The 20,381-nt window shown below is 46.9% G+C and overlaps 1 protein-coding gene across 2 annotated transcripts in view; it reads right to left on the reverse strand.

The window, feature by feature from the left end:
• DNAI3 (dynein axonemal intermediate chain 3) overlaps positions 1-20,381 on the reverse strand; it is a 623,392-nt gene that overhangs the window by 383,201 nt on the left and 219,810 nt on the right. For both annotated transcript variants that reach the window (XM_069232274.1, XM_069232273.1), the window contains exon 15: positions 11,562-11,712. In XM_069232274.1, coding sequence (XP_069088375.1) covers positions 11,562-11,712 — 151 coding nt within the window. The remainder of the gene's footprint in view (positions 1-11,561; positions 11,713-20,381) is intronic.

Raw genomic sequence — 20,381 nt, forward strand, 5'->3', positions numbered from 1 at the left:
CCAGCTGACATAACGGTATATTGCTTTAAAAAATCTGACATCGCATGAAAATGTTACAGAGTAAAACGTGGAGAAAAATTGCTGTTTTTTTCACCTCAATTTCAATATTCTTTTATTTCAGCTGTTATTTTCTGTAGGAAACACTTGTACACAAATGACCCCTTGCTGAATTCAGAATTTTGCCTACTTTTCAGAAATGTTTAGCTTAATGGGATCCAGCATTGGTTTCTCACCCATTTCTGTCACTAACTGGAAGGAGGCTGAAAGCACAAAAAATAGTAAAAATGGGGTATGTGACAGTAAAATGTAAAAATTGTGTTGAAAAATGGGGTTTTCTAATTCAAGTCTGCCTGTTCCTGAAAGCTGGGAAGATGGTAATTGTACCACCGCAAACCCTTTGTTGATGCCATTCTCAGGGAAAAAAACACAAGCCTTCTTCTGCAGCCCTTTTTTCCCATTTTTTTTTTAGAAAAAAACTAAATTTTTGCTGTATTTTGGCTTACTTCTTGGTCTCCTTCAGGGGATCCCACAAAGTCTGGTTACCTCTAGAATCCCTAGAATGTTGGAAAAAAAGGACGCAAATTTGGCATGGGTAGCTTATGTGGAGAAAAAGTTATGAGGGCCTAAGCGCGAACTGCCCCAAATAGCCAAAAAAAAGGCTCGGCACAGGAGGGGAAAAGGCCTGGCAGCGAAGGGGTTAAAGGCAGCCAAGTTGTTTTAGGTACATTTTGGCTGTGTTCTGTGTTTCACCCTTAAGCATAGGTACACATTAAGTTTGTATTTTTCTCTTACCCATTACCACCTTCGTAAAGTGGTAATAGGCAAGGGAAAATATGTATGTTTCTATATGTTTGGTTTGCCAGCTTTAGAGTGGCAAAACTGAATGGTTGATGAAATCCACCACATTATTTTTGACTTTGTTACTGTTGTTCCCTCACGCCCTTGACTATAAGAAAATAGCAGTTGATCTGTTCTGAGGAACTGTTTAGCGTGGTGAAGTTAACATTTCAAACATTGTTTGATGTCCAGTTTGTGAAGAGTTCTTTCAGCTGGGGTAGACAGATTTGGAAAAAATGTTCGCAAAATGATTGGTTCGTTCAAATGGCAATGAGAAGGAACCTTTGGGCATTATCTTGGATTTATTCTGAGGACTAAGTCATCCGTGAAAAGCAGGAACAATTCTTTAATCGTAAAGGCCAGAGTGTCGCTGACTCTCCTAATAGAAGTGAGAGAAAGAAGAGTTGCGACCTTCCATGTGAGATATTTCAGCTCAGCTTTATGTATTTGTTTTAATGGGGATTTCATTAATTGAGAAGAAACAATGTTGAGATGCCATTACGGTGGAGGTGGCCGCACAGGAGGGAAGGTGGGAAACAACCCCTTCATAAACTGCTTTATGAGTCTGGAGGAACAGAGTGAAGCCTCATTTGCGGAACACCTGTATCTAAAGATTGCAGCTGTCACCTTGATATTTGACATGCAGCTCTGATGGACTGTGTGCGACCCTGAATGGTCCCTCATCCTCAGACTCGTCTCAGTCCAAGAGGTGGCTTGGTAGTAATGTTGAGACCTTGCTAGGGGATGTGTCAACAGGATGCAAAGTGGTCTTCGTGACTTTAGTAATTCTGATTGTAGTATGAGGATCAGCAGAATCTGAAGCGGTGGTAGCAAAAGTGTATTGTGGCAATGATGTCTCCTTTATGGCGGAAGGTGTAATCGTCCATAGCACTGTCGATGGTGCGGTCGTCAATGACCGTTTCATTGCTGGTGGCATTGACAATGATGGCCTGGTCAACAGTGGTGTCGTTGACTGTATTGTCGTCTACAGTGTCATCGTCGACGGTGTTTTCGTTGACGGAAGGGATGGAAGGGACGTAGATGGTGGAGGAGACTTTGTAGACGGTTCTGAAGGTATCATCATCAACAAAAGGTTTTTCTTTACTGGTGGCAATGTCAAGTCCACTGTGTCAGAAACCTGTGCCACACACGATTGCTGAGGATATTGGTGTCTGTATGGCCATCCTCGACAATGTTAGTGACGACGATGGCCTTGCTGACGAGATGGTGGTGATGGTGGATGTGGTGGTGGTTGTTGACTGGAGCTTCAGAGATGCTTTTCTTGATGTTGACAGTTCAGAGGAAGGAGAATGATGACTAGTCTCCTTTTTCTTGAGCTATGGAGTGGATGGCTGTGAGGAGGCTGACCCTGCAGAGAGCAGTTGAATTTTCTCCTTTGGATGGTCCTTATGATGAGTTTTAGCAGCCTTCCTGCTCTCCACAGAATGTACCTGGTCAGATAATCTTGATTTTTTCCGGGGGTTTGAAGCCAGGTCACTGTCCTCACCTGAAGAGTTGGACTTCGAATGCAACCATAAGAGAAGCCTTCCATCCCTGTCCCTCAGAGTTTTAGAGGAGAAGGTGTGACAATTTTGCAGTCCTTCACTTGATGTTTAGGGTACAGGTAGTACAGGCAGCCTTTATGAAAATCATCAATATGTAGCCTTTACTTGCCACAGGATTTGCAGTAATGAAAAAGGCCTTCTGTAGAAGAATCTGACATTTTTGGCTGTAGAAAGTAGCTTTCAGAGGACAAAAACCGAGCAAAGCTCAGGGAGACTCCCTTCACACGACATGCTTGAGGACTCCAGATCATTCCCTAGTAAACACTCTACTGGGGTGGAAGAGGAGACTACCACCTGTTTCAGGCCAGTGACCCCTCCCCATTCTAAAGTTACCATTGCCATGGGATAGTCTTTAGTTTCATTGTCAGCATTTGTGACTGGGTTGTCTGTCCAGCCAGGTACTGTCTTGGGGAAACCAGTTTGTCTGTATCCATGGTGACACTGGCACCTGTATCAACCAGGGCTTCTTCCTTGCTCCCATTTATCAAGAACTGCTGCCTGTATTTTTGCATGTTGGGCGGCCAGGCAGCAAGTGTGGCTAAATCCACCCCACCCTCTGAGACTAAAGTAGCTTCAGTGTGAACCCTGATTTGCTCTGGGCACACTGTTGATCCCACCTGGAGACTGGCTATTCCAGTGCTAACTGAAGTAGAAGTTGTGGGGCTTTTCTTGGGACAGGTCTTGTCTCCAGTTTGCTATCCATGCTGTTTATAGTTGTGACACCAGGCCTTCTTGGGATCAAAGATTTTATCCTTATAGCCATTTGTGGACTGTGAAGAGGCTCAGGCCCACCCTCCTGAGCAGGTTTGTGGGGCCCTGTAGAAGACTCTTTGATTTTGTCCTTGGATGTCTCGCCACCCTTCCCCTGGGGCGGCTTTGTGACCCCTTTCTTTTGGTCACCCCCTGCGGAAGTCTTGGTCACCCTTGTCTTGACCCAGTAGTCTTCCTTCTTTCCCAATTCTTGGGGAGAAATTGGACCTAGGTCTACCAGATGTTGATGCAGTTTGTCATTGAAGCAATTACTTAACAGATGTTCTTTCATAAACAAATTATACAGCCCATCATACTCACTTACACTACTGACAGTTCTCCAACCATCTAGTGTTTTGACAGAGAAGTCAACAAAATCAACCCAGGTCTGGCTCGAGGTTTTGTGAGCCCCCCTGAACCTAATTCTGTACTCCTCAGTTGAGAATCCAAAGCCCTCAATCAGGGTAGCCTTCATTCTGCATCCTTACAAGAGAGTGTGAGGAGTCTATCCCCACACTTTCCAGTGAACATTTCCCAAAGGAGAGCTCCCCAGTGAGATCTGCTTACTTTTCTGGTTTCACAAGCCCTCTCAAAAGCTGCGAACCATTTGGTGATGTCATCACCTTTGTCATATTTAGTTTCAATCCCTTTGTGGATTTTTAGGATGTCAATATCTTCTCTGACCCTATTTAAGTTGCTGCCACCATTTATGGATGTTAAACCCATTTCTTTTCTTTCCCTTTCTATAGCTAGGAGCTGCTTCTCCAGAGCTAATCTCTTGGCCATCCTTGCTAAAAAAATATGTCCTCTTCATTGAGGCTGCCCCCAATGCTTACAGAGGCACTGGACTCCCCTGTGGAAGAGCCAGGCTCTCTCACTATGATTTGTGGAGACAGGGTTCTAGGAGCCCTGTTCTCCCTAATTCGGACAGGAGGGGTGAGTTCATCCCCCTGTTCACTAATTTCCCCATCTGAGGGAGGATCCTCCATCTCAGAGGGGTGGTCCCTTGCAAACTTTACCATGCGCTCCTGGAGCTTGCCTTGGTAGGGTTGGACCCAGTTTTTATCATTTTTATGTTACAGAGAGACCTTAACTCTGACATTCCTAGATGCAGGTAAGGGGTGAGTTTGAGTTCCATCACCATCTCATCTGTTTGACTCATTATGACTCTAAAAATTGGGATTACTTTGAAATTAAAGAAACTAAAAACTAGTTCTAGAACTTAAATCCTAACTTTTACAAACTTTTAAACTTAAAAAGAAATGCTAACAGGGACTTACACAAGGCCCTAGCAGGACTTTTACATTTTTTTAAAAGAAGTCAAAAATTCAAAAATCAGTTTCTAATGACGATTTTTTGAATTTTTCGGATCATCAGGTATTGGCTGAATAGTCCAGCAAATGCAAAGTCTTAGACCCCACAGCGGATCCACCAATGTAGGAAGTTGGCTCTGTATATACTATCTCAAAGTGAGAGATAGTGTGCACAGATTCTAAGGGTTCCACTTAGAGGTTGATAATGGCAAAACTAGATAATACTAGTGCTCTATTTTGTGGTAGTGTGGTCGAGCTGTAGGCGTATCAGAGGGTAGTGTTAAGCATTTGTTGTACACACACAGGCAATAAAGACTCAAAGACTTAACTCCAGGACAATAGGTTTTTATATTGAAAAATATTCTTTTCCTAATTTATTTTAGAACCACAAGATTCAGAATTCAAGTAAGTACATAAATTGTAAGGTACTTGGCCTAGGTAAATATGGAACTGTGTATGAAAACAGTAATGTACACCGTTTTGTCAAAAATGGCAATAAGCTATTTTAAAAGTGGACACAGTGCAAAAATCAACAATTCCCGGGGGAGGTAAGTACAAGTTGGTTTGTCAGGTAAGTAAAGCACTTACAAGTTCAGTCTCCGGGGCATAGGCAGCCCACCATTGGGGGTTCAAGTTAACCCCAAACACGCAGCACCAGCAACACAGGGCTGGTCAGGTGCAGAGGTCAAAGTAGGTCCTAAATAACATAGGTGCCTATGGAGACTAGGGGTGCTCCGGTTCCAGTCTGCTAGCAGGTAAGTACCTGCATCCTCGGTGCGAGACCAGAGGGGTTTTGTAGAGCACTGGGTGGGTCACAGATAGGCACACTAAATACACCCTCAGGGCACAGGGGTGGCCGGGGGCAGTGTGTGAAGTAGGTGTTGGATTTTAGGTTGAAAACAATGGAGAGATCCAGGGGTCACTCTGGCGATGCAGGCAGGGCACCGGGTGGCTTCTCGGGCCAGCCACGGACTGGGCAACAATGAGGGCCGGCTGCTGGTCTCTCCTGCACTGGTAGTTGGTTTCTCTGAGGCCTGGGGGGGTGCGGGTGCAGTGCTTCTTCCAGGCGTCGGGTTCTTTGTTACCGGGCAGTCGCGGTCAGGGGGAGCCTCTGGATTCTCTCTGCAAGCATTGCTGTGGGGGTGCACAGAAGTCGTCTCAGGGTGTCCACGTCGTTAGAGTCGCCTGGGGGTCCTCTCTGCAGTGTTGGTTCTTCTGGGCACGAGCTGGAGGCGTTGGGTGCAGAGTGTTGGGGACTCACACTTCCGGAGTGAGGCTGGAGTCCCTTTAAAGTTGGTTCTTCTTTGTTGCTTGGACAGAGCCGCTGTCCACGGGTGTTTCTTGGTCCTTTGGGTGCAGGACAATCCTCTGAGTCATCAGAGGTCGCTGGTCCCGCTGGATGCATCGCTGTTGCAGGATCTTTGAGTCTGGAGACAGGCCTGTAGGGCTGGGGCCAATTAAGTTGTTGTCTCCGTCGTCTCTGCAGGGCTTTCAGGTCAGCAGTCCTTCTTCTTGTTTCAGGTCATCAGAAAATCTGTTTTCCTGGGTTCATACATACTCAATTTAGGGGTGTGTTTAGGACTGGAGGGCAGTAGCCAATGGCTACTGTCCCTGAGGGTGGCTACACCCTCCTTGTGCCTCCTGCCTGTGGGGAGGGGGGCACATCCCTAATCCTATAGGGGGAAACCTCCAAAGCAAGATGGAGGATTTGCTAAGGCAGGGGTCACCTCAGCTCAGGACACCTTAGGGGCTGTCCTGGCTGGAGGGTGACTCCTCCTTATTTGTCTCATTATCTCCTCCAGACTTCCTGCCAAAAGTGGGGGCTGTGTTCGGGGGGGGGCGGGCATCTCCACTAGCTGGAGTGCCCTGGGGTGCTGTAACACTAGGTTTGAGCCTTTGAGGCTCACCGCCAGGTGTTACAGTTCCTGCAGGGGGAGGTTTGAAGCACCTCCACCCAGTACAGGCTTTGTTCCTGGTCACAGAATGCACAAAGGCACTCACCCCATGTGGCCAGAAACCCATCTGGATGTGGCAGGATGGCAGAAACTGGTCAGCCTAGCACTAGTAGTTGGGCTGGTATACGGGGGGCATCTCTGTGATGCCCTCTGTGTGCATTTCTCAATAGATGCCATCCTGGCATCAGTGTGGATTTATTGTGCTGAGAAGTTTGATACTAAACCTCCCAGTGTAGCCATTATGGAACTGTGGAGTTCATGTTTGACAAACTCCCAGACCATATACTCTTTATGGCTACCCTTCACTTACAATGCCTAAGAATTGGCTTAGACACTGTAGGGGCATAGTGCTCATGCAGCTATGCCCTCGCCTGTGGTATAGTGCGCCCTGCCTTAGGGCTTTAAGGCCTGCTAGAGGGGTGACTTACCTATGCCATAGGCAGTGGGCTGTGGGCATGGCACTCTGAGGGGAGTGCCATGTCTTTTTCTCCCCACCAGCACACACAAGCTGTGAGGCAGTGTGCATGTGTTGAGTGAGGGGTCCCCAGGGTGGCATAATACATGCTGCAGCCCTTAGAGACCTTCCCTGGCTACAGGGCCCTTGGTACCAGGGGTACCATTTACAATGGACTTATCTGTGTGCCAGGGCTGTGCCAATTGTGGAGACAAAGGTACAGTTTAGGGAAAGAACACTGGTGCTCGGGCCTGGTTAGCAGGGTCCCAGCACACTTTCAATCATAACTAGCATCAACAAAAGGCAAAATGTTAGGGGGTAACCATGCCAACAGTGGCATTTTCCTACAGAGACCACTCTCTCAAAGCCTTCGGGGCCATGACCCGGCATTCGGAGCACGACTCTGAGTCGTGGTCCCTGTCGAGGCACCAGAGACATACCTGGTGGGGGTCCATCACTGACATGGTGCAATGGCAGGCACCACACGGCTTGAACCCAGTCTTCCGAGATGGCATTTCCTCACAAAAAGACACAAAAAGATCTTCAACAAAACAGTTGAAAAAGGCCTGCCAAAAATGGCAAAGGGTAGCTCGATCCCGTACCTGCCCTTAACCAGCATGGAAGGAAAACAACTGATGTACGCGTGCCAGGGTGGTGCCTTTATAGGTGTCCGTGACGTCACAGCCGGTTCAAAAGACGCTGAAGAAGCCATGTGGAGCTGGACGATGCACGTGGATCCGAACAACACAACCCGACGGCGCGTGCAGGGTATTGCTCAGCAGAAAGATCATGGATTCGAAGCAGATGCCAGGGAATTCAAAGGTAGGGAATCTGCAGCTAGAAGTATCTATCAGATCATTGCAACTAATCCACACCCATTGCGCAGGATTAAAGCAGCAGCAGATTTAATCTTTGAAGCCAATGGAGCAAAGCTCTAGGCACACCGGTTAGGCTATTTTCCTAGGGCCAGCTGTACTCCAAGTTTTTGGGGAACCCTTAGCCATTCCAGTCTTTCTAGCAAGATCCATGTTGTAGTCTGGAACTTGTAGTTTCACTTTCATATTATGACCATAACATTGAAGAATCCCTGCATGCAAAGTCATTTGCTGCTCATGATGTACTGGTTTTATTGAAAAGAAAGTGTGCATGGCTAGTTCTACCAGTCTCTATGTTATGTAACTAAAGCTTTCTATGCACTAGTGCCTTTGGCCCGTCTACGTGATGGAGGCTTGTGTTGCTCTAACCGCTGGTACCTTGTTCCTATGCAATGAATTCTACCATTGCCAGTGTGGTTTCAGTTTTGTATTTGGGAGGATTATACAGCTACTGTCATCTGTGCTACTATACCTGGTCGAAGAACTTCAAAAAACACTAACGAGGGTAAAGGAGGTAGGGGAGACTACATCAATTACGTCAGGAGCAGCAGAGGGACACTAATTATTAAATCAATCAGAGCTTGATCCCTGCTCCATGGACAGGACTGGAAACGATGCCAGCCTGAAGTGGATAAATTACAAGGCTTTAAAGAAGAGTGCCCTGAAAGCCAACAAATGGTGAGCGAAAGGCAGGCTCCAAGCCAATTACTAAGTACAACAGCATCTGGCAAGCGATACACATGCGCTAACGCATGCTATCGCAGGCTGGACCCTAAAAAAAGAGGAGCACTCAAAATGATCTCATTGAAAGTTGGGCATTTAGAACTCAGCTGCAAGAGGGGGTCTGGGAGGATGATGATGTTTTCCCTCCCTCGCAGGCCACAGTGCTGCTGGTGGGAGTTCTCATTGTGTCCGAGGGGACGGCACATCAGGATGCACTTCTAGCCTGCTGCTGCTGCCACCGTCCTCCTCTCTTGCACACAGGCATAGGGGCTCCACTGATCCCTCAGCAGTGATTGTGACTCCCTGGCAAGTCTAGCCTTCTGTGTTCACGACCTCAGGCGGCTCAGTGTCAGATTTATTGCAGGCGTCGGGCCTGACTGTGGCGTGCTGAGCTGAGCGCGTCAACAGATCTGACTTTGTATGCGCTGAGGTAGGTGGGGGTCAGGGGGGACCCAGATTTCACCCCAGGGGAGTCTCTTGGGAGAGAGGTCCCAGGAAGCACTTAAAGGGTCAGATGGGTGACATTGTGCAGGATTTTAAAAGGAGGCTAGGCGACCAATCAAAGCCACTTCAGATTGCAGCCTCTTGCATGCGGGAGGCAGAGGTACAAAGGGCCAGTTGTACGAAATTCTAGCATTGCGACTCGCAAATTGCGAGTCTGAGCGACTCGCAATTTGAGAGTTGCAATGCCGGATGCAGGATGGCGTCCCTGACACCATCTGCGAGTCGCAAGGGGGTCGCAAAGGCCCACCTCATTAAAATTAATGAGGTGGGTCGCAATTTGTGACCCCCTTGCGAGTCGCAGCACTCACAGGGATGGTGGCCTGCTGGAGACAGCAGACCACCATGTCTGTGACTGCTTTTTAAATAAAGCAGTTTTTTTTTGTAATGCAGCCCGTTTTCCTTAAAGGAAAACGAGATGCATTACAAAATGAAAAATAAAACGTTTCAGTTTCATTTTTTCAGAGCAGGCAGTGGTCCATAGGACCACTGCCTGCTCTGAAAAAATGTTTTCACGGCCATTCACAAAGGGTAAGGGGTCCCCTGGGGACCCCTTCCCTTTTGCGAATGGGTTACCACCAGTGTGACACTGGTGGTAACTGCGAATTGCTTTGCGACCGCGTTCGCGGTCACAAAGCAATCCTACATCGCGATGCGACTCGCAAATAGGAAGGGGAACACCCCTTCCTATTTGCGACTCGCAGTCCCATTTTGCGAGTCGGTAACCAGGTTACCGACTCGCAAAATGGGAATGGGCATCGCGATGTGGCTTTTGCGAGTCGCAAAAGCCTTGCTACATCTGGCCCTAAATGTCTTTACGGCCTACATGCGAGTCACAATCCGCATCTGCATTACTTTTTGCACAACAAATTTGAAGGTCAGAGAAAGGATATTAGCTTTAATTGAAGTTGAAAATAGTCAGTCGGTCCTTAACTAAGCTTAAAAGGTACATAATTCATAAGCAACACCTGTAATAGACTTGGCTTTTGGTTTCCAACCCACAATACAAAAACATTTCCATTAAGATTTATAGGATCTGATTCTCGAAGGTTCGCTTGCAGCATTTAGAGACTGTTTGCAATGTTTTGGAATCGGCAAATGCCCGTATGTCATGTTGAGCCATGTTGTCAATTATAAGATTGTTGATTGTGGTGTAAGATTTTACCATTGTTTATTGACAGCACATGTGGATCTGATTAGAAGTGGATCGGTGTTTGCGCCAACATATTACATAGTTCGACGTAAGAATGCTGATGAGCCTATGCCGGAGCTAGCAAGATAATAAAGCAATATTCTGTCTTTACCTTTCAAATTGCTCTTGGTATAAGGGAAAACGGAGGACACACATACATGAACTTCTCTGTCCCGTCTATTGCAAATGCATTTCACTTTGAACCTGGGCAGGACCATCTGACTGCACAACTGATTTTCTCTCTAGCCAATATATCCCAAAGAGGAGAGCCATCACAGTGGCGTAATGAAACTTGAGGGGGCCCCACTGCAAGTACATGGAGCCCCCTCCCTCTGGACTTATTCGGGAGCATTCAGGCCCAGTTACTGTGCTGAGGGGGCGCCCTGCAGCTGCCCCGTCTCCCGCACCGTGGGTGCCTTTGCTACGCCACTGGCCCAACACTGAAATGTTATACACAATTGGTTATCACCCAACTCCCATTCAGGGACATCGGAGTAATGGGTGCCTGAACAACCTGCAATATCTTTGTGCAGTTAAGTTACATTTTTAAGTTATAAAGTTATATTTAGGTAAGGTAATATGATTTTAGCTTACATTTAAAACTTAAAATTCACTGAAAAAAACAAAGGTCGAAGTGACATTCTAGTTAGGTCTTGTAATAATCTAAAGCCTACCATTTAAAGAACAAAAAATACTGAAATTCACCAGATATTGTTTACTGAGCGAATTATAATTTGATCTGACATATTACATCCCCAATGACAATAATAACATCACTGATTATATCACATCATAGTGAGTGTTGTGGTAGTGGTCGAAGATTCTACAGCTTATTAGGGTAAACTTGAACAGGGCTGCACATTCACCCAAACCATGCAGGGGATCTTTCTTCATCCTAACGGCTTCCATGTCCCAGATACTTTCTTGCCCCACCACTCAGACCTAAAACGGTTTCCTCAAAGTGTGTCCTACAGCATGCTCCGAATAAGAAATAAGAAAACTATTTAATTGCCCTAATTAAAAGTTAAAGTGTCAACAATAAAACAAATGTACATCACGGTTGGAATCTACATCCTCTGCGGAGAGTGACGCTTGGTAATATCCAATATGCAGACATACAGCAGGGAGGCACAACTGTAGGAACACCATAGTGGAAGATAATATTCCAAGAAAGGCTATTCCGCCCCAAATGTACGTGGCTGACTTACGCCAGATGAGTCAGCAGAGCATCAGACTGGCAGAACATTCTTAAAAAAATAATTATCAGTAGCTGTGACCCACCACTTATAACCAGATTCATCATAACAGCTAGCAGGAAACCCTACCACTTAACCATCATTCAACTCTGACCAATCGTTTTAGTGTGAATTACACAAAAATGTGTTAAATAACCAACCTTAAATAATGGTTTCCATGTGAGATCTAAGTGTTTGAAAGTGGTGGGCACACCTTGGGGATTCTCAAGATGCTTGTCATCACTTTTTTTTCTTTCTTGATGTGACTTTGCGGCAGGTTTTGCAGGTCGAATGTCCCAAAACATTATTGAGCTGAAGAAAGAGGCAGTTATAAGCAAACAAGAACCAGGTATACAAAACAAGCAAATTCGATAAAATGTACTTCTATTGTACCAAGAGTATTAAAGCTGACAAAACAAGATAAGAGTTTGAGTAAGAAATTTATATGTCAGATCCTATGTACCAGAAGGTGGTGCTAGCATTTACTCATAGGGTGGCACCATGGTGGCACGGAAGGACTTGCATCCTTGGTATAGGGTATGCCTAGTGGAGTGATGGATAATGCTGTTTCTGGCACACCTGCATCTAGGCATAGATCCACTGGTGGGCATTATAAAGGTGCTACTAAAGCATGCCACTTTGCTCAGGCTCCTTTGTGAAGGGTCATCCAAACAGTTCCACAACGCTATTGCTTCTACACATAATGGAGAAAGGAACGACTGCCTAGTGGGTGAAGCTGAGGGCATATCCAGGCCATGGAGAAGGCCATGGAGAAGGTAATGCCTCTCTCAACTTATCTATTTTTTATTTATTTTTTTATTTATACACTACGTGTTTACCCAAAGACTGGAGAGAAAGCCTTACCCAAAAGTCAACCAGGTGCAAACACACAAGTTAGTAACCATGATAAGAGCCTACAGGCTTTAAGTTTTAAATTGTTTGCAGAAAGTCACATGATCCATCTGAAAGTGAAGACTATGAGCCATGAAGGTCCAAAGGTGAGTACCTTGAGTGCTAAACTCCATGCCACCAGTAGGAACCCTATGGAAAGGAAATTTGTTGCGCAGAGAGTGACTGGAGGAGTGAAGTTTCTTAGCTGCACTGTAGTGATGGAATCTGGAGGAAAAGATTTTAGTCCCAAATTGGCAGTACGCCTTGAACAACAAGAACTACATTGGCTGTGATTATGAATATGCTGATTGTAATAGGATCTGATAAAAGTATTACACAAGGTTTTCAGAATTTATCGGATGTGATAATTATTGCCTATTTCGACTTAATGGGCAATAATGTACAGATTCTGATGCTTGGTGCACCAAAACCTGCATGTTTTGGCAAATACCTGACTTTGTCCTTTTCTTAAATTTGATCAGTTTGACCCGTCTAAATTTAATGAAGGGTGAGATCTTTATCCCACCACGAAAATACTGGGTACTTTAATCATTGCACCACTTGTAATTGTGGTCCAACCACAATTTACCAGGCCACTTGAAATTAAGGCTCAGAAAATTACATGAACACAATAGTTGACAGGTAGTGAATGTGGGTGAGCACTCTAGATATGCATTCACCCCACCAGCATTTAGAGATCACCCTAGCAGCAATGCTTTGGAAAAGTTGAAGTTGATACAGTTGTATTCACCAAGTCCAGTAATCATTGAATAAAAGCAGTTAGATGTGTGAGCATAGATGTTCCACAATTCTGATGCTTCAGTCAACAACAGAAGGGGTTGACAGAACAGTGATGAACAAATTACTTACCTTCGGTAACACATTATCTGGTAGAGACTCTATCTAGCTGCAGATTCCTCACCTTAGAATTTCTTGGCATCACCTTGAAATCCGGATGGCATTGTTCAGATCTGCGTGGCATAGTCGGCGTTGTTGGAGCCGTCTGTGATATCACGGTCGTCTATAAAGGCACCGCCCCGGCGCGTATACGTCAGTTCTTTTTCCCACAAACTTCCATGCCAGAAGCGCAGAGCCATGGATGAAACTAAGTTCGTCTGTGCAAAAAACGAGGGCCCTGATAGGGACAATCCCTGACTCTATTAGACATATGTGCAGAGTGGAAAGGCATGAGCGGGTGTAAGAAATATGCAGCTAGATAAGAGTCTCTATCAGATATTGCATTACCAAAGGTAAGTAACTTTTTAATCTGAGAGAGACTTCGAGCTGCCGATTCTTTACTTTAGAATAGATACCCAAGCCATAACCTACTGGCTGTGGGCTGCGTATAGATCTTCTTACACTAGAAAGTCCTGGAGGACCAAATGGGCAAAGGGTCCCTCTCTCCAGAACTGATTGTCCAGGCAGTAGTGTTTTGCAAATGTGTGCAAAGATGCCCATGTTGCTTCCTGACAGATATCCAGGACTGGAACACACTGTGCTAGCACATTGGTAGTAACTTTGTGCAACTCAGGAGGCTGCTTTTTGGCCAGTGCATAGCAGATCTTAATGCAGAGAAGGCCCTGCAGAAAATGGTTAGTTTCTGCACTGCCCGACCCTTCTTTGCTTCCACGTGCCCCACAAAGAGTTGGTCATCCACACTCAACTATTTGTACGGTCAAGGTAGAACGACAACACTCTTTTTGGGTCCAGTCGGTGAAGTCGCTCCTCTTCTTTAAAGGGATGCAGTGGAGCAAAGAAGGTGGGCAGGGTGATATTCTGACCAAGACGAAATGGGGTCACCACCTGGGGAATGAAATAGGCACGAGTTCTGAGAACCAACTTGTCTGGGAACATAGTGAGATACGGTGGCTTATATGAAAGAGCTTGCATCTCACTCGCCCTCCTGGCAGATGTTATTGCCACTAAGAAGGCTTGATGGTGAGCAGCCGGAAGGGACAGTTGTGTAAAGGCTCGAAGGGAGCACACATGAGAAATGTGAGGACCAGATTTAAGACCCATTGAGGCATATCTAAAGGCGTAGGGGGAAACATATGTACAATCCCTTTAAGAAATCCAAGTACAATAGGAGACTTGAAAAGTGAAGGCTGATTAGGCAGCCAATGTAACGTAGATAAGGCGGAAAGATAGCCTTTGAGAGTGTCCAGGGCAGAACCCTGCTGGGCAAAGGATAGTATAAAGAGAAGGATTTCAGGAAGAGAAGCAGAAAGAGGATCAGTAGATCTTTCTGCTCAATAGTATACAAAGTGTTTCCAACAGCAGGCGTATACCCTCTTAGTGGAGGGATGCCTGGCTGCCAAAATAAAGGTACAGTCTTTGGGAGGAAGATTAAAGGCCGTCAACTGCTGCCGCTCAATCTCCACGCATGAAGGCGCAGAGTTGATAGGTTCGGGGGAGAACCTTCCCCAGCGACAGAAGATCTTCCCGAAGGGGCAGCCTGATTGGAGGATCGATACTCATCCAGTATGGAGTCCGGAGACCAGAGACTTTTGATCTCCACCTCTCCCAGAAGGCCCCCTATCCCAGAAGTGATGCATTGGTCACTACTGTGAGATCTGGCCGTGGAAGGGAGAGGAGCCTGCCTCTGACCCAATCGCAGTTCACTAACCACTACTGCAGGTCTTTTGCAGTTACCTCAGAGATATGAACCTTGTCGGTGAGATTCCCCTGATGCTATGCCCACTGGAACATCAGGTCTCACTGCAGAGCCCTCATATGCCATCTGGCATGCTTGACTAACAGGATGCAGGAGGCCATAAGGCCCAACAGCATCAAAGTCTGTCTCACCGAAATCCAGGATAGAGGCCGAAACATCTGTATCATAACCTGAACATCTTGGACTCGCTGCTTGGGAGGATAAGCCCGAAACTGCACTGTGTCCAGAACAGCTCCGATGAAAGCAAACTTCTGAGAGGAAGTAAGGTGTGACTTCTGCACGTTTTCAGTGAACCCCAGCGACTGCAGGAGGTTTGCTGTAGTCTGAAGGTGGGTGACGAGAGCCTGGGGTATAGGAGCCCTCAACAGCCAGTCATCGAGGTAGGGGAAGACTGAAATCCCTAACCTGAGCAGATGAGCTGCCACCACTTTTGTGAACACCAAGAGGCACTGGTGAGACCGAAGCTGAGCACAGTAAACTGAAAGTGATCGTGGCCCACCTTAAACCGCAAGTAACGCCTGTGGGCAGGCAGGATGGGGATGTAAAAATACACATCCTGCAAGTCCAGCGCTACCATCAAGTCTCCTTGGTCTAGGGAAGACAAGACCTGAGCAATTGTGAGCATCTTGAATTTCTCCTTTTTTGAGGAAGAGATTGATGTCCTGTAAATCCAGAATAGAGCGAAGAACCTTGTTTTTTTGGGGTATCAGAAAGTAGAGGGAATAACAACCCCTGCCTACTTCAGAAATTGGGACTCTTTCAATAGGTCCCTTGTCCAAGAGAACTGTAACTTCCTCGCGGAGCAAGATTAAGTAATCCTCCATCAGCCGTTCTTTTAATGGAGGCATAGAGTGAGGGAAAGGCTGAAAGGGGAGGGAATAGCTCTTATGTATGATCTGCAAGACCCACTTGTCCAATGTTATGGATCGCCAGTGGCGGAGATTAAATTGAATTCTTCCCCCAACTGGATGTGTGTGGTCTCGTAGAATCATACCAGGAGGACTTTGGTGCTGTGGAGGAGGGGGGCTTGTGGTGGACGACTTCTGACCAGACTCTCTTGACCTGAAGGTACCACAACCTCATCCCCGCATAGGATGCTGGCCTGATGGTGGACGGTAGCTAGTCTGTGGGTGGCATGGTACCCAGCCCCTTCCGAATCCTCGAAAGGGGCGAAAGGCAGACTGCTGGCGAGGGGGCACCGAGAGGCCCAAGGACCTGGCCGTAGCACGAGAATCCTTGAAACCCTCTAGCGACGATTCTGCCTTTTCACCGAGTAGGCATGAGCCATCAAAGGGCATGTCCATAAGGTTTGCCTGGACATTCCTAGAAAATCCAGATGTACGAAGCCAGGTCTGGGCCACTGTTGATGAAATCGCCCTACCCATCGGAGTCAGCCGTGTCCAAACCACACGGTATTGTAAACTTCGCTGCATCCCTCCCATCTTTAACAGCTTGTGAGAGAGGGTCCTGCACGCCCTTCGGGACCTGTGGCAGCACCTGTGCCACCGTATCCCATAAAACTTGGGAAAAATGACCCAATAGGCATCAGTTGTTTACAGACATTAATGCCAGGCTGGAGGAAGAAAATATTTTCTTTCCAAGCTGATCCAGCCTCTTGGATTCCCTATCCAGGGGGGGCACAAGGGAAGGCACAATGGGAAGTGGAGGCCTGGACCACCAAGCTCTCCGGGGTGGGGTGTTGGGTGAGGAAACTATGATCATTTGGAGCTGGGGGATAGAGGCGTCCAATTGTCCTATTTACAGGAGCCCATGTGCTGGGTTTGGACCACGTCCCCAACAGGACATCAGTGAGGGCTTCGTTAAAGAGTAACATTAGTTCTGATGTGGAAACCCCCAGCTGAAGCACCTCAGTCAAGATGTTATTCCTGACTGGCACCGTAGGCAAATCCAGGTCCAAGACCTCAGTTGCCCTACGCACCACCACAGCATATGAAGCTCCCTCCTCTGTAGCCACCGTAGGAGGTGAGAGCATCTCCTAGTTCCTCATACCAGTCCATTTTCTCTAAACTGAACTCTAGAGTATCCTGAGACCCCTCCCATTCCTCACCTGTGTCTCGGTGCTCATAATAAGACTCAGGCAATGATCTGGCACATGTCCGCGCCATCAAAGACAGAATCGGCATCGTACGTTGCTGTTCCGGCTCCGGATCAGGTATGAGCATGGGGCTCGCACCACCAGTGGGCGCAGGTGGGTGTCAGTGGCGCGGGGAGCATCGATGTCGGGACCACTGGAGGAGGCCAACTGTGTGTGCTCGGTGTTGTTCCGGATCCGGTATGGGATCCGGTATCGGATTCAAGAGGTCCAATCGGAGCCGAGGCCGAAGCCTCTGGCGTGTAATCTGATGGGGCCCCTGCCAACTCCTTGGGACCTTAAGGCGCACCAGTGGGAAACGCCTGGTCGAATATGAGGCATATGGCCTCTTAAAACTCCTTGAGCTGAGCGGGTGTCGCTCCGGCTCCTGGGAAGTGGGGGAGGCTGTAAATCGGCCCTGGCATCGGTTCTGCGGAACAGTGTCTGGAACGTCGACGTTCCAGAGTCGCCTCGTTGGCCGACGGGCGGGGTGAAGTCCGCTTGGACTTCTTATTCTTCTTGTGCCTCTTTCCCGATTGCCCAGAGGACCTTGAGTACAACGAAGAGGACTTGGTTTTCCTGGAGCGGTTCTGCGACCTCCTCCTAGATCGGGACGTGACCTCCTAGCAGACGCACCAACGGACGTCAACTGCTGGGCCGCAATGAGCTACAGAGACCACTCTCTCAAAGCTTTCAGAGCAATGGCCCGGCGGTCGGTACACAACTTCGAGTCGAGGTTTTGGTGAAGGCACTAGAGACATACCTGGTGGGGGTCCGTCACCGACATGGCACCAGGGCAGGCGCCACACTGCTTAAACCCCATCTTCCTCAATGTCATCCTGCACAGACTGCAAAAAGACTCAACAAAAAGGTCGAGAAAGGCCTGCTGAAAAAGACAAAGGATAGCTCGATTCCGGATCTGCACTTAACTAGCATGGAAGGAAAAGAACTGACGTACGAGCACCAGAGTGTTGCCTTTATAGGCGACTGTGACGCCACAGACGGCTCCAATGATGCCATGCAGATCCAAACAACGCCACCCTATGGTGCTCACAGAGTACTGCTCAGCACAAATTCCGGATTCCAAGCTGACATCAGGAAATTCTAAGGAAAGGAATCTACCGCTAGAAGTCTCTATCAGATACATTTTGCATTAGGTGCCACAAAGCTTAATTAGATTGTTGGCGCAAGTTCTCAATTCTTTGGGTGGTGTGTTGAGGGTTTGGTGAGTACCTTTTGTAGTGCTCGTACAAAGACAGGTATGTGGCAATATTTAACTCTACGGAGGTACCTTGTTTCCGAAAAAACCCTGGCACATCGAACAGTCAATTTCCACAAGAGCTGTTATGCACCATAAGGAAAAGGCCCACCTCTACTACCATTCCTTTTTCCAGTCTTTCATATTAACCAGAAATCTCTTGATCAGTACTGTAATCAAACGGGCCAACCCCTGGAATATTTAAGCAACAATGGAGGGCATGACTGCCACTGGAAAAATGCCTTGAACATAGCCCTGGCACAATACGTAGCTATATTTCTTGGCCTATGCTTTTCAATACGTATTTTTCCTCAATAGGCGCCAAGGTGTCAGAAAGGCACTGCTCCCCCCACAGCACATTTGTCTGCCACATGTACACAGGATTTTCCATCAGGCCTACCGTTTTAGAGGTACATGGTTTGCTGCAAAAGAGAAGTATTGCTCCTCGAAGAGGTGGAAGATCCTTAAGTACTGGAATATTTCATTTGTTCCCCCTTGTTGCCCGTACAACTAAGTATTTTTAGCTAAAACGATGCATGTGTAAAACTGTGCTGCAGTCACGCTATTTGTCCATTTTCCACAAATTCACTTAAAGAAGAGAATCCCTTGCCTCCAAGCTCCCCAGGATAGGGTCAGGCTTTTTTGCTGCTCTCCCCAGTGCTCAATTTGAGCCAGTGGCTGCTGGTGGGGCCACAGGCATTTATTTTAGGGGACCAGCACATATTGTTCCACACAAGACGTTTACGGAGAGGAAGAGAAAGATAAACAAACACAAAGGAAAGGCAGAGGAAAGATGGAAAAACTATCACAAAGAGAAAAAGCAGGAACCTGTAAGAATGATATAAAGGGAGAGGGAGTATCTGGTAGTGGATTAGACGCCTGATGTGAATTGAAGACTACACAGTTTTTTGGTATCTGGCACACTGACAATTAATTGCAGCTGTAGGTTTCTAAGCAGATTTGGGCACCAGCACTCATTCATTTACAAATTAAGCGCTAACTCTGGCTAGGTGAGATGTGGTGCTAATAATTTTTACAAGGACTGCTGGGCTTTCTAATTTGGCCCGGCAGACACAGGACTGAGTACGGCGCCTGGAAAGAAGAAATACCTCAACGGAGCCAATTTCCTATTTAAATATTCTGTCCATTACGTCACGTCTAAAACGCTTGTTCAAAAAAGTTGCCAGTGCCCTTTTAGTTTGAGAGGTAGATAAACAGGGTTGAGGCCTGCATTAGAAGCGGGATGAAAAAAAATAGGAAAAAGGGCTGAAAAACATGGATTGATTTTATTAATCACTTATGCTCTAATTTTGAGTTGCCCAGTACAGTCAAGGTGGTGACTACGCAAGTGAAATTTAATTTACCATGTGGTAACAGCACACCGCAACCGTGCTTTTGTCAGTTGCTCTCCTTGGGATATGGACTCATCATGTAGAACTGGATTTTCTGGTTATAAAACTATACAGAATTCCCAATCCGTTGGGTTTAACGCATACATTTACCTCCTTTTTTGGGAAGATAGTAAATGTATGTAGGGGCTGTGTTTGGGGTGAGGATGGATGAACGGTTGTTTGGGAAATAAGGAAGTGAAGAGAGACCTAAGGTCTGCCAATATAGAGCACTTCTTGCCAGAATTTTTTTTTACAAAATCAGGGAAGTCAGGGACGAGGCGCAGCTGCATCGGCAGCTAAAGCCTCTTTGGAGTTTTTAACACCCAGTAAAATCTGCTCCGGTGTTCCAGCATCCAGGAAAGCTGAGTGTAGGACAGTGGCAGCCGCCTCAAATGTCATGGGGAGGCTCAGAGCGGGGGATGATGAGGGAAACAATTTAAAAAAAAAAACGTACCTTTCCCGCCATTCCCACTGACTCCTGCCGCCTCGCTCCTCTGCTCCTGATGGTTGGTGTCCCAGCTGGGGTACCAGCAGAGGCTCCCTGGCAATCCTGGTGCTCTTTTCATGCTAAACATAGTATGAAAGCAGCGCCAGGATTGGTCTGAGCAGCTCGGACTGCCATTCAGACGCAGCCTACTATGTTGCTGGGCTGGAGAGAGCCCTGTGTGCATGTGT

This window comes from Pleurodeles waltl, chromosome 4_2 (assembly GCF_031143425.1).
Source record: "Pleurodeles waltl isolate 20211129_DDA chromosome 4_2, aPleWal1.hap1.20221129, whole genome shotgun sequence".
NCBI lineage: Eukaryota > Metazoa > Chordata > Amphibia > Caudata > Salamandridae > Pleurodeles > Pleurodeles waltl.